At 42.0% G+C, this 12238-nt stretch overlaps 1 protein-coding gene across 1 annotated transcript in view; it reads left to right on the top strand.

Moving 5' to 3' along the window:
• The first annotated feature begins 165 nt into the window (after positions 1 to 165).
• The window catches only part of DROSHA (drosha ribonuclease III), a 62107-nt gene continuing 50034 nt past the window's right edge, over positions 166 to 12238 (top strand). Inside the window, exons 1-8 of the mRNA XM_026043991.1 lie at positions 166 to 1022; positions 2604 to 2690; positions 3628 to 3859; positions 4692 to 4833; positions 5925 to 6079; positions 8708 to 8788; positions 10484 to 10570; positions 10666 to 10752. Coding sequence (XP_025899776.1) covers positions 166 to 1022; positions 2604 to 2690; positions 3628 to 3859; positions 4692 to 4833; positions 5925 to 6079; positions 8708 to 8788; positions 10484 to 10570; positions 10666 to 10752 — 1728 coding nt within the window. The remainder of the gene's footprint in view (positions 1023 to 2603; positions 2691 to 3627; positions 3860 to 4691; positions 4834 to 5924; positions 6080 to 8707; positions 8789 to 10483; positions 10571 to 10665; positions 10753 to 12238) is intronic.

Below are 12238 nucleotides of genomic sequence, written 5' to 3'. Positions count from 1 at the left end.
GGGAGCGGCGGGTCCAGCCGGGCCCCGGGAGGGAGCGCGGGAGGCGCAGGATAAACGATAATTCCAAAGCTTGGGAATAGCTGCGGGTGATTCCCGCAACCAGCCCCCCAGCAGGAGCTTAACGTTGCTGTACGTCCCCCTGTTTCCCGTCCGCCCAGGTGCGCCATGTCCTTCCATTCGGGCCGCGGAGGATGCCCGCGGGGCCAGGGCCCGCCGCCGGGCGCGCGGACGTCGCCGTCGCCGCAGCCCTACCGGCCGCAGAGCCTGCGGCAGCTCCCGCCGCCGCCGCCGCCGGGGCAGTACCCGTACGAGCAGCCGCCTCCGACGGCGCCGCCGCCGCCGGCCTACGCGAGCCCGCCGCCCGCCGCCTACCTGCCGCCCCGCGCCGACTTCGTGCCCTACCCGCCGCCCGCCGCCCCCGTGAGCCAGTGCCCCGCGCGGCCGCCCTTCCCGAGCCACGCCATGCGGCAGAGCTTCCCGGTGCCCCCCTGCTTCCCGCCCGCTCCGCCGCCCGTGCCGAGCGCCGCCGGCGGCACCGCCGTGCCGGGAGCCGCTGCGGGGCAGAGCGCCTTTCCCTACATGATGCCGCCGCCCGCCGTTCCGCACGCTCCGCCGCCGCCCGTCGTGCCGCAGCAGGTCAACTACCAGCCCGTGTACTCCGCGGGCTACTCCCAGCAGTCGTTCCCGCCGCCCGGCTTCGGTAGCTACCCGCACAATTCCGGCTCGTTCCAGAGCAGCGCTGCCAGCGGCGGCGGCACTGGCCATTTTCGGCACGCGGGCCAGTACCAGGGAGAGAAGCCGCCAAGCGAGCGGCGGTCGCCGGAGCGGAGCAAGCACTACGAGGAGCACCGGCACCGTGAGCACGGGCACGTGCACGGCGACAGGCACCGCTCCAACAGCCACGGCGAGCGCCGCGACCGGGGCCGCAGCCCGGATCGCAGGAGGCTGGAGAGCAGCCGGCACCGGGCGGATTACGATCGAGGAAGGATGTCGCCTCACCACAGGAGTTACGAGCGCAGCAGGTAACTTCACCTGTGCCCTGCCTGCAGGCCAAGAGACGTGGTCATTTGTCTGTGGTATTCCTTTGAATCAGGTGTCCATCCCTCACCCGTGTTGTTCAGCTTGGGATGTAGCCAGTGCCAGAGGCTTTTGCTGTCCTCCAGATGCAGATTTGTACCCGTGAACTTGCTCCCCTTTTCCGCAGACAGAGCTGGACACAGGGAGGCTCCCCTTTGAACACCCCATGCCTTACAGCACTCTGCTGCCTGTGGGGCTTCCCACAGTAACTTGAGCGTTTGTGTCATGAAAGCAGAGTTAGCACAAATCTGTGCAAAGATCTGTGTTCAAAGTCTCAGGTTTGCAAATGGGCGAGTCCCAGTATTTCCAAGTTCAGAATTTGGGCACCAGCCTTAAAGATACTGCTTTTTCCTTGAGCACAGTCCTGCTTTCATTAAGACCTGTGGGTGCAGATAGCCAGGGCTCATTGGGGTTCTACGATCTGACAGCTGCACAAATGTAATTCCTGAGAACTGGCAGTGAGCTTTCCAGTGAAAAGACCATTGCACGGTATTCTTTATCCTGCTCATCCCTGTTTTCATGGGAGACTCCTACAAGTGAAACCTCCCTCCCAGTGGATGTGTAGACCTGCCTGTGTGGTTCTGCTGGGGATGAGGACTTCATCGAGCCAGGCTGTGAGCTCCAGAGAGGTCTGGGGTGAAAATCAGCCTGCAGAAGCCCAAAGGAACAGAGAACCTGCCAGCTGTGTTGTCATCTTACGACTTGGGAGGATGAGGAGGATGAGAGTTAGCCGCCTATTCTGGAGTGTCTCATGAAGTTTTGGTCGCTCTACTTCACAGATGAAAGCAGCTCACAAATCGAGTTTGCTGTATGGTGTTATAGAGCAAACCGTTGCCACGTTTCTTGCAAATCTCTAGATTTGCTGTCTTAGTGCCTCTCTTTGTCACTAATGATTTAGATCAGGATTTTCAAAAGGAGTTTCCTGAAAGTTGAGTATTGAAATACTTATTATTGCATCTAGATCACATGATCTATTTTGAAAGCTCTGAGCTTTGCCATTTCACATGAGAAACATGAATTTGGATATAGTGTCCCTGGAAATTAAACCATTTTTTATATAGATGCTTATGTAGAAATTTATTTTTAAAGAAATTTAAAAAATTAAGAAATTTTAATAATTAAGAAAAATTAAGAAAGAATTAAGAGATTTAAATTTTATATAGATACTTATGTATAAATTGCAGAACTTAAGACAGCTCAGCTGCATTCCAAAAATATCACATGTGGTCGTTTTATCCCTCTATTTTGTTTTCTTTGCTCCTATGCTTTTCATTTCCAAAGGAGGATTTTCCTAAAACCCTATTTTACTTGTTGGGAGAGATGGCATTATAACCAAAACAATGCTGAAAGTGATTGTTCCATATTTCTTGGAGAATTAAGAATTTCTGGGTTTCTTTAGCAGGTGGCACGTGTGTCATGTTGGACAATCCTGGGAAATGATCTCATCCCGCTTTTGTCCTTCTTTCAGGTGTGAATTGTAAGAAACGCCACATTTCTCACTTAACCTATGTTTTAAACTCTTTCAGGGAGCGGGAGAGGCACAGGCACCGGGACAGCAGGCGATCACCGTCCCCAGACAGGTCCTACAAAAAGGATTACAAGAGAGCAGGAAGGTGAGCTGGTTCATTTGGCCTCTCACATGTGTGAGAGGCTTTGTGCATGGACACCTTTGTGTGTATGTGTTTGGTGCATGTGCACATGTGACTGGTCTGAAACTCAGTAAAAAGTTTTAGGTATAAAGCCATCTTCTTATACAGGTGAAGTCCCTGTTAACAAGGCCTTGTATAGCTAGAAACAAGATGTTTTTCTTTTTTTTTCTTGGCAAGAGGAATTCCCTGTGTTGTCGTGAAGATTTTTACATCTGCTTCCAGTCTATAAAGTGACAGGATTATTTAAAGTTTTGCTATGTTTACAGTATCTTTTAGGGGCTCTTCTTGTCTTACTGCTTTAGTTCCAAGTCCCGGAGAGCTGTATTCAGTGCAACCTGATTTATATAGAGAGGAATAAAAGAAGCTTTTTTTTTTTTCTTTTTATTTTTTTTCCTATATTCAACTCCCCAAATTGTTAGCATTGCAATAAATGAGAAATATCCCATGTTGCCTTGCTCACAGGAGTGCAAGGGTTAGATCAACCCAAGCGATGATGCAGCTAGTGTAAAATCCTTTCAGTAAAACCCTGTCTTTTATCTTGTACACTTTGAGTTGATGTGCTTCAACTTTGAAACAAACCTGGGGAAAAAAAAATAATCTAGAATACAAATAAGAATTTTAATCTAAAATCTCAAATATAGTTTCAAATAGAAATTTGCAATTTTCAATTTTGGCTCCTGTTTCTTGTGACAGACCTGAGTACAAAGTTTTTTTTTTTTTTTTTTTTTTTTTTTTTGTAGTGGCAAGTTAAAAACGGGAAGATGCAATTGGATTGTGAAGTAATTTATGTGGTAGAACAATGTGCTCATCTGCAGGAAATTATTTATTTCTCATTATAAAGCTATAGCTATTGGAATACCAAAGAGAATTGTGTGTGTGTCTTTGCTTTCTTCCCCTGCAGCCGTTCCCCGAGTAGGGAGAGGAAGAGACCCAGGTGGGAAGAGGAGAGAGAAAGATGGTCTGAGAGCCAGAGCGCCAGCAAAGAGAAGAGCTATACCACCATCAAAGACAAGGAGTCAGAGGAGAATGCATCGGAAAAAAATGAAGAGGAAGACGAAGAGTTACTTAAGCCAGTCTGGGTTCGCTGTACCCACTCTGAGAGCTATTATTCTAACGACCCTATGGATCAAGTGGTACGTTTGAGAGAGCAAGCTCTGAAATACTGTTCTTCTTCCTTTATTGGTTATTCGATTCCTTGATTAATATGAACACCTCATCAGGATCCTCTTTTGTGTTATTCAGTGTTAATCCTTCTCCCAGCCATCTCATTTGATGGTGTAAGGGTATTATTTGGCAGGGTTCTTCTCCCTTTTCATCAATTTCTTTATATATGTATTTATTTCATTTAGATTAGTGGCACACGGAAGAAGGATTTTTTTTTTTTGTCTTCAGGAGAGAATCTATTTTATTTTTCCATTACACTTTTATTTGCTCAAATACATCTCAAACACTCTCTGCAGTCATCCCAGAGAAGTTTCCTACAGAAGCAGGAAGTCAGGATTCTTTGTATTGACAATAACGCTTGTTGGGAAACAGTGGGGCTTTGGTTCTGTTTTGTTTCAAAGCAGGTGACAAGATGAGCTGAAGTTTGTGTATTTTCAGTGGGCAATAAGATTATTTTGAGTTGCTGTATTTTTACACAAAAAGTCACAGTTTCTTCTTAATATGAGCTTTTAAAAGTCATCTCTGAGTAATCCAAAATATGCTTAGCCATAGTTCTGGTTGGCTAGGTCATGGGTTTGATGTTAATGTACTAGCAGGTTAAGTCATTTTTCTGAATGTTGATCTGGTAGAGGAATGCAACTGTATGCTAGAGCCTTATCAACTGCTTCCATGTTTTATTGCACCATAGCACTGAGATCCATCTGCTTTTTTCTTGCCTTTTTCTGTGAAATGATGAAACTCACTGTGTTCAGGGGAGCAGATATTTCAACATTGTTTTTTGCTTCTGATTTTGATTTACAGGGGGACTCTACTGTGGTTGGAACAAGCAAGCTCCGAGACCTGTATGAGAAGTTTGAGGAGGAGTTAGGAAGGCGGCAGGCAAAGGCCAAAGCCGCCAGACCACCATGGGAGCCGCCAAAGACCAAGCTGGATGAAGACTTAGGTAGGCAGAGGTCATGGCAAAACTTTGAAATACAGTAATCTGTAGTTGACCTGTTTTTCTGTGCTTGTGTGTGTTGGATGATGCTGGTAAGCCAATATGTGTTTTTCAAATCCTTTCTTTCTGTTGCAATTATGTGAGAGTTTTGTCATTGCCTAAATCCTGAAGTGGATTTAGGCTCTTTACCCAGAAAGGTTGAAGTAAGGTCTTCTGCTGAAGTTTCTTCCATGCCATAATATCTCCTTGAGTCCAATCCTGGCATGATCAAACAGGCCCAAGTACAGGGCACAGGAGAGCTCTTGGTCTTAGTTTTTATTTTAAGGAGAATAAACAGTAGTGGTGATAATGTCATAACAACCTGTCATATGAGTTTGAGCTCTTTTTTCCTTCTGGATTGTATTTTGATTGAGCAACTCTGCTTCTTATAATGGAGGAGTTTCAGTTTTCGAAACACAGCTTATCTGTGTTATCCTTGTTCCTATGCGGAACTTTTTGCAGTGGAATAAATCTGCTGACTGCAATGGTTATTGAGGAAATACTGGTTTGAATATCAAGCATACTTTTTGATAGCAATTCATCCACTTGGAAGTTGGTGAAAGCCGATTTTCATTTTTTTGAGACCTTTTAGTTGTTCTTATGCTCCCAACATTGCAGTGTTTCACAGTGTATTTTCCAGTCAGTTGTATTATGTCAAGAAACTCTTACGCAGAACATGCTCGTTTAAGTGTGTAGGGCTTTTTATTTGTTTTTGTCTTTTTATATTGGTTGCAGCTATATAATCTTCTTCCATGAAGTGTTTTAATGTCAAGGGGCTGTAATTGAACTCTAGGGCTGATCAGTGGTGCTTTGGACACCCCAACAATAGGCATGCAAACGGATGCAGTTGATGTAGGCACTTAATATCCATACCATTTGCCATCATTTTAAAATAAAAAATTGAAATGCTCCTTTTTCATTAGTGCAAGCGTCATGCACAACCTAGCAAAACGTGGCACGCACAGTTTTTAATGTAATATTAAAGAATTCATTGCTACTTGGGAGGAGAAAACGCGAAGGTGTTTTTCATCTGCCTTTCTTTTCCCTGTGTGATCCAGAGAGCTCCAGTGACTCCGACTGCGACTCCGATGACGACAGCAGCTGCTCCAGCAGTTCAGATTCTGAAGTTTTTGATGTCATCGCTGAAATTAAGCGTAAAAAAGCACATCCCGATCGTCTTCACGAAGAGCTGTGGTACAATGATCCGGGGCAGGTACGGTGAGAGGCAGAAGTGCTGTATCCCTGGAAGTGGGATTCCTTCCCTGAGACCAAAAATCAACATTCCTGTCATCCGCTTCTATATGCATTTTCTCACTTTTCTGTCTTGTCTTGTTCTTCACTTTTGATTTCAAGCGTGTGACCCCTTACAACTCTTGGGGAATGTGCAACTGGAGTTGTGTTTGGCAGTGTTAATAAAACCTGAACTGCCAGCAGGGCACTACTAAGGCAGTTCTTTTAGCCCTGAGATAAAGGTACACAGATGAATTATCGGATGGAGAAAGGCAGGATATATATCTTCTTTACAGATTATTTACATAAAAGCTCTCACTTCATAATGATAAATAATGCTTTAAATATGCTCTCAATGCTCCTAACTTCAAGTCTAATGGTTCTTTTGTAATTGCATCGGGATTATAGTTCTCATTAAACGTAATTGGTGAGCTCATTAAATTTGTTTTGAATGTATACTTTGCATAGAAGACTAATTTTTGCTTGCAAATTTGCCATCTTCATCTTTCTTACTTAAATATTTTATCATCCGTTCTAACTCTTTGTCAAGTGGCACCTCACTAAATTTGTTTTTTCTGGCATTCTGTGTGATACATGAGTTTAGAATGCAGCAAATAAAGTAATAATGGCAAGAGGTACTGTGATACAGAGGGCCAACGTGGTAATTCAGAGGTCTGATGAATCTTCTGTTACCTACACATTTATATTTATAGTTAAAAAATAATAATTTGAGTTGGCATAATTACTTGCTTTTATTTCTATAGGGAAAAATAGAAAACTCTTTAGCTATTTATTGAATGAATGTGTGTTGCTCTTGAGCACATTTCAAAGTAATGTCCTAGCCAAGGATATTGGCTAAATAAAAATAAGCGGAACAACTGTGGGATGAATAGTTATGGAATGTGTGGTTTCCAAGTTTCTTACTGGAAACGATTCTTTCCTACAAACGTTCCTGCAGTTTGGTCATCTTTGCATTTCTGAAAGGGTTTGAAATCAAATCTTAGTGAGCTTGTTGGCGCTGTGCTATTTTGGAGTAGAATATGTGTGAAAATGGTCGCTTGTCCTGCTGTGGTGTTTAGTATTTATTTGGGTACTCGTGAATAGAGTAACTGTTTTTCCCTAAGCAGTCACTCTGTAAAACAGGCAGGAATGAGTGCCATGCATCCTGGCACGTGCAGATGCACCATCTAGCCTGTAGTCACACTGTCAGGATGGCTCTTTCTGACACTTCACTCTGTGTACTGTATCCCTTTGGATAATCTCCATACTGTTTAAAGGTAGAAGAAAACAAAATGTTAAAAGTAATGCCACTACAGAAAGTATCATTTTGCTGACAAATGATACTGGGTTGTTTTTGTTGCCATTTAGTCAGAGATGGCTAGAAGCCATTGCTGTAGTTTACATAAAACAATGAAATTTTAGCCTTCTTTACTGTCTCTTCATGTTTGCACCTCTATGTTTTTTTCTGTGGGTTGTGCCATTAGGGACAAGACAGATACGTATCTTGACTTGCGGCTTGTATCCTGGGCTTTACAGGTGCTACATGTCTCTGAGTCTCTGTGCATGTAGTGTGATAGAAACAGTGTTAGAGCCAAACAATTCTGAGAATATTTTCAAAAGTAAGTGGTTATTTTGATACCCCATTTGGCCCTTGTTTTAGGGAGTGCTGGACAAATTGGATATCGACTGCAGTTCTCTTTTGTCACTTTGGAAGCCACTGAGGTTCATTTGAGACAAACAATTTTATTAGGCTGTGCTTTCCTCAATGTGTTAAAAATGGTGTAAACAAAAGACATTGTGTTATTCTGCTACTAGGATTGTGTGATTAAGTTCCCAAAAGAGCAGAGCAGAGTTCTCCTTCTCATGTTCCATATGTGCACTGTGCCGGTCTGGAGTCCCTGTCCCTACGTTAATGCCAGCTTGGTGTTTTTTCCTTCCTTCACATCATCTCTGCTGGCTGGTGATGTTGCTTAGCTCACCTGCAGAATGCTGCTGAGGTTTGCTGCCTGCTTATGGTGGCATGGAAAGTTCTGCAAGTTTTTGTGCTGCATTGCACTGTGCCTTTTTATTATTTGTAAGGGATCTATACACAGGGAATTTTAAGTGTTTTTATTACCTCTCTAAAGTACCAAGTAGAATCTTCAAATGCTCTGCTTTGCCTCCGTTGGGTGGCACCCTGATCACATGGCGGACAATTTAGGAACAGGGTTTCTGTCAGTGGGCTAAGCAGAGTTACTTGAGTGTGGAATTTTTGACATGTAAATATTTGTATATGTATTCTTAGGGCCTGTATTTTGTAGGCAGAGAGCATACTGTTTACACGTATAAGAAATGAAAAAGATATATATGGTGGTGGAGTAATGTAATTCTGCTGACATCATTTTCCCATCTTGTACTTCTGAAACAGTGATTAAATTCTAATGCCGTTGTGCAGTTTTCTTTCATTGGTGTATACAGTTTTCAGCTTTATTGGCTCGAGAACATCCACTTAATCTAAGCATGACAGGCTTTTAGAAGCATCAGCACTTTGGCATTTAAACCAACATACTTTTCCAGACATGATCACTTACCATTTTTCAATAAAAGCAGAATCCTGTTTTGTGTTTGACAGATGAATGATGGACCACTGTGTAAGTGCAGCGCAAAAGCCCGACGAACGGGAATAAGACATGGCATTTATCCTGGAGAAGAGGTAACTAATCCTGAGAATGTGTTTATGAATGCAAACATGCCATGGTAGTCTCGTACTTGGGTTGCTCTTTTTTCTTTTTTTGCTCATTTGTAGATTTAGTAAAAACTAGCATGCCATGTTAAATCCATTGTGCAACTTCATATCTAAAATGCAGTACCTGTAGCAGAATCCACTTGGAAACAAGAGGAAACTTTTGCCTGAATTTTGTTTATTTATTTCTAAAGTTTTTGAAACACAATTATGTTGTTAAAAAAGAACATGTGGTCAAGGTTCTGTCATGTTCAAGTGGGGTTGTGTGTGTTATGAGGGCCCTCTTTGGGAAGGGAGTACTTGAAAAGGAGAAAGGAAAAGTGCACAAATTAGTATTCTGCTGCTGGCAGCAGCAGCAAGCTTGTCAGGAGGTGGTGTTTTCTCAGCACTGGAGCCTTTCTGCACCTCAAACTGCCAAACGATTTATTAAGTTCTTTACAAGTACGTGATCAGGAAAAATGACTCCGTCAGCCTCCTCCAACACTTTCTTGTAATGATAGTGCCTTCCCTTTGAAGAATGCTGTAGAAACAGTCCTTGGTTGTTTTCATTAGAAATACTCATTTGTACAGAGCATGCACTGGGATCAGTTTTCTTTCTGAAGTTAAAGACAGTGCTTGGACCATCTCAAGGTTTTCATTCCTTAAAAAAAGATATATTTTGGAAACATTAAAAATACTAATATGTAGGTTTTACAGTTTAACACTGTTTTTTCAAGAAGACTTCATTTTTTCAGTATATCTTTTTACATACATATAAACACACACACACGCGCACACACACACACACAAATGTGTTATTTCCTTGCAATTAAGAATGTGTGTTTCTATTAAAAAAAAAAAAATTAATTGTTCCATTTTAGAAGAACTGCTCCGCTTTGAAGTTTACAGTAAATCACTCCAGTCTTGGCTCAGTTCCTCCCCACGTTGTTTCTAGCAGTTTTCTTGAAGAAAGGGAGGGAGAGATTTTTTAGCAGGAGAAAACTGTGATACATCAAATCTGCTGCGTGAAGACAGCTGCTCCCTGAAGCAAATTCAGCTGGGAATATGAAGCATCTGAAAATCTTCTAGGATTTACTAGTTTTTGCAACATCCTGTAGACAAACCTGCCTAACTTTAAACTAGCTGGTTCCCAACTGTCTTGTTACAAAAACAAGAAACCTAATTTGGGGCTGAATGGTGAGAGTAATTGTCCTATTTGCAGGGAAGGTTTTGCAGACACAGTGCTCTGAGACTTGTGCTTTGAGATCTTCTGATGCAAGATCCGAGTTGAATTTTCATACGTCACTTGTTTTAGATGAATTCTCTAGAATAAGCTCAGATAAAAGGAAAGGAAACCAGTCTGGTATACAAGTGACCAACTACTGTGTGTACAAATTGTGGAAAGTCAAATGGAGGGGGAAAAAAAAAAAGAAACTATAGTTATGTCTTTTTTTCTTTCTCCCCCCCTTTTGTTTTTTGTTTTTGCCCTTGAAGAGCCTTAAAAATACTCCTGAAAGTGAAAATGTAGACCACTCTCCCTCCTTCCCAGTATAGTTCATTATGACTACCTGTTTTATTTAATTTTTCCTAGTGCATATTTCATGGCTATTAGCAAGGCTTTATTCTGTCTTTTTATCTAAATTTGCCTTGACTTTCCACATAATTCTGCTTATCTCTTTCTTCAAGCCCATTAAGCCATGTCGCCCCATGACCAACAATGCTGGAAGACTGTACCACTACCGAATTACAGTGTCCCCTCCCACAAACTTCTTAGTAAGTAACTTGAACGAGGACTCCAACTTTATTTTCAGTGGTGAGAGTAGTACAATGTCTTGCTAACTCTGTGGTGTTTTTATTTGCCTTTTCAGACAGACAGGCCTACTGTTATCGAGTATGATGACCACGAATATATCTTTGAAGGGTTCTCCATGTTTGCACATGCCCCGTTAACAAACGTAAGCATCTTCATTGCTTTGTACATGGGATTCTGTTCTGAACAAGCACTTTTGTACAGCAGTAATACGTGTGTGTTACAAGCATCATTCCAGCATGGGTAGCAGAGAAAAGACATTTGTGCTAATGAGTCTCAGGTTTTGTCATGACTAATTGGGGTAAGTGTTGCCTGCAAACTGTGATTGAGGCTGTGATGTGCATCAAAGTAGTGTTCTTACATGTTTCACAGTTTGGAAGTGAAATAATCCATGGAATAACTTGTTAAAACTGTTAATTGGATTTAAATTAGATGAGCAAGTTTGTTAATTTGGAAAAGTTTTTAAGAAAGTGAAAAAAGTTTCTTATTCAGTAGCATATGGAGACTGGACTTGCTCAGAGTTCCAGCTTTGTGGGGATTTTTCTTTTCCAAAAAGCTGTCTAGACATATCCACTGCTTTCAAACATACGCTCATCTTATTCAGGAAATAGGCATGTTACAATTTATGTTATATATATTATAATTCATATAGTGATATATCATTATAATTACACATATTATTATATGTAGGTATTTAAAGTGAATTACTTGGTTGCTTCCAAAGCAAATCTAACAGAAAGACGGGCAAGTTTGATACACTCTACACTGGAAAAGCAGACGGTATTTGTAGTATTTAAATGAAAAAATGAGAAACTGCATTTGAAGATCATCTTAGTATTTTGAGAATTTTTTTCTTCAAATGCTTTAGGGCACTGTCCGTGTCCTTGTTTTTATACCCACTGTTAAGAACATCACCAGTGCCAAGAGTGGCTGTGAGTGCAGGATTGGGACCTAATAATTCTGGAACGGATAGATGCTGAGAAAAAAAGTACTATTTTTTTCCTCCCACTTTGCTTATATAATATATATGCAAAGTCAAGGAGAGAGGTGAGTTCAGCCGATAGGTTTGCAATGCAAAACACTGCTGCCCTGTGGCGTTAACTCAGCCTCGAGCCTGTTCAAGGCATGTTTAGCCTGAGGCATTACATTTTCACTTTGCAAAAAGTGAAAAGGAGAAGTCATGGGTTTTTTCTCCTATTAAAGAGATATAGAGACTATCTTGTCCTTATTGTTTTATGTCTGCTATAAGATAGGAAAGTAGAGTGTTGTGGAAATATTTTGCTCTTCAAAAAAGAACAGAGATCTCTCTGGTCTGATAGGAGTTGCTGAAGACATTCAGCTCACTCTTACTGCAATGCTCATGTGTTGCAGCTACCAATCTTATCAGGACGTTGTTGTAATTTCTCATCTCAAGTAGGGGAAGGTTTTCAGTAGCAAATGGTCATTGTCCCGCACATCTTTGAAGACAAAGCAATACCCTATCATCAGTTTCCATTACTAACAGGGTTCTAGGCATCAAGTCCTTTGAAAAGAGTGTCTTACTGTCCTTGGAAGATTTTTGGCAACATGAAAACTATTGTTTGACAGATGTTGTAGAACATACTGGATACAAGCAAGGTGCTTAAGGGTAG

Source organism: Nothoprocta perdicaria, unplaced genomic scaffold (genome assembly GCF_003342845.1).
Source record: "Nothoprocta perdicaria isolate Ctin4 unplaced genomic scaffold, notPer1 scaffold_344, whole genome shotgun sequence".
Lineage (NCBI taxonomy): Eukaryota > Metazoa > Chordata > Aves > Tinamiformes > Tinamidae > Nothoprocta > Nothoprocta perdicaria.
This window is presented reverse-complemented; position numbering and strand designations above follow the sequence as displayed.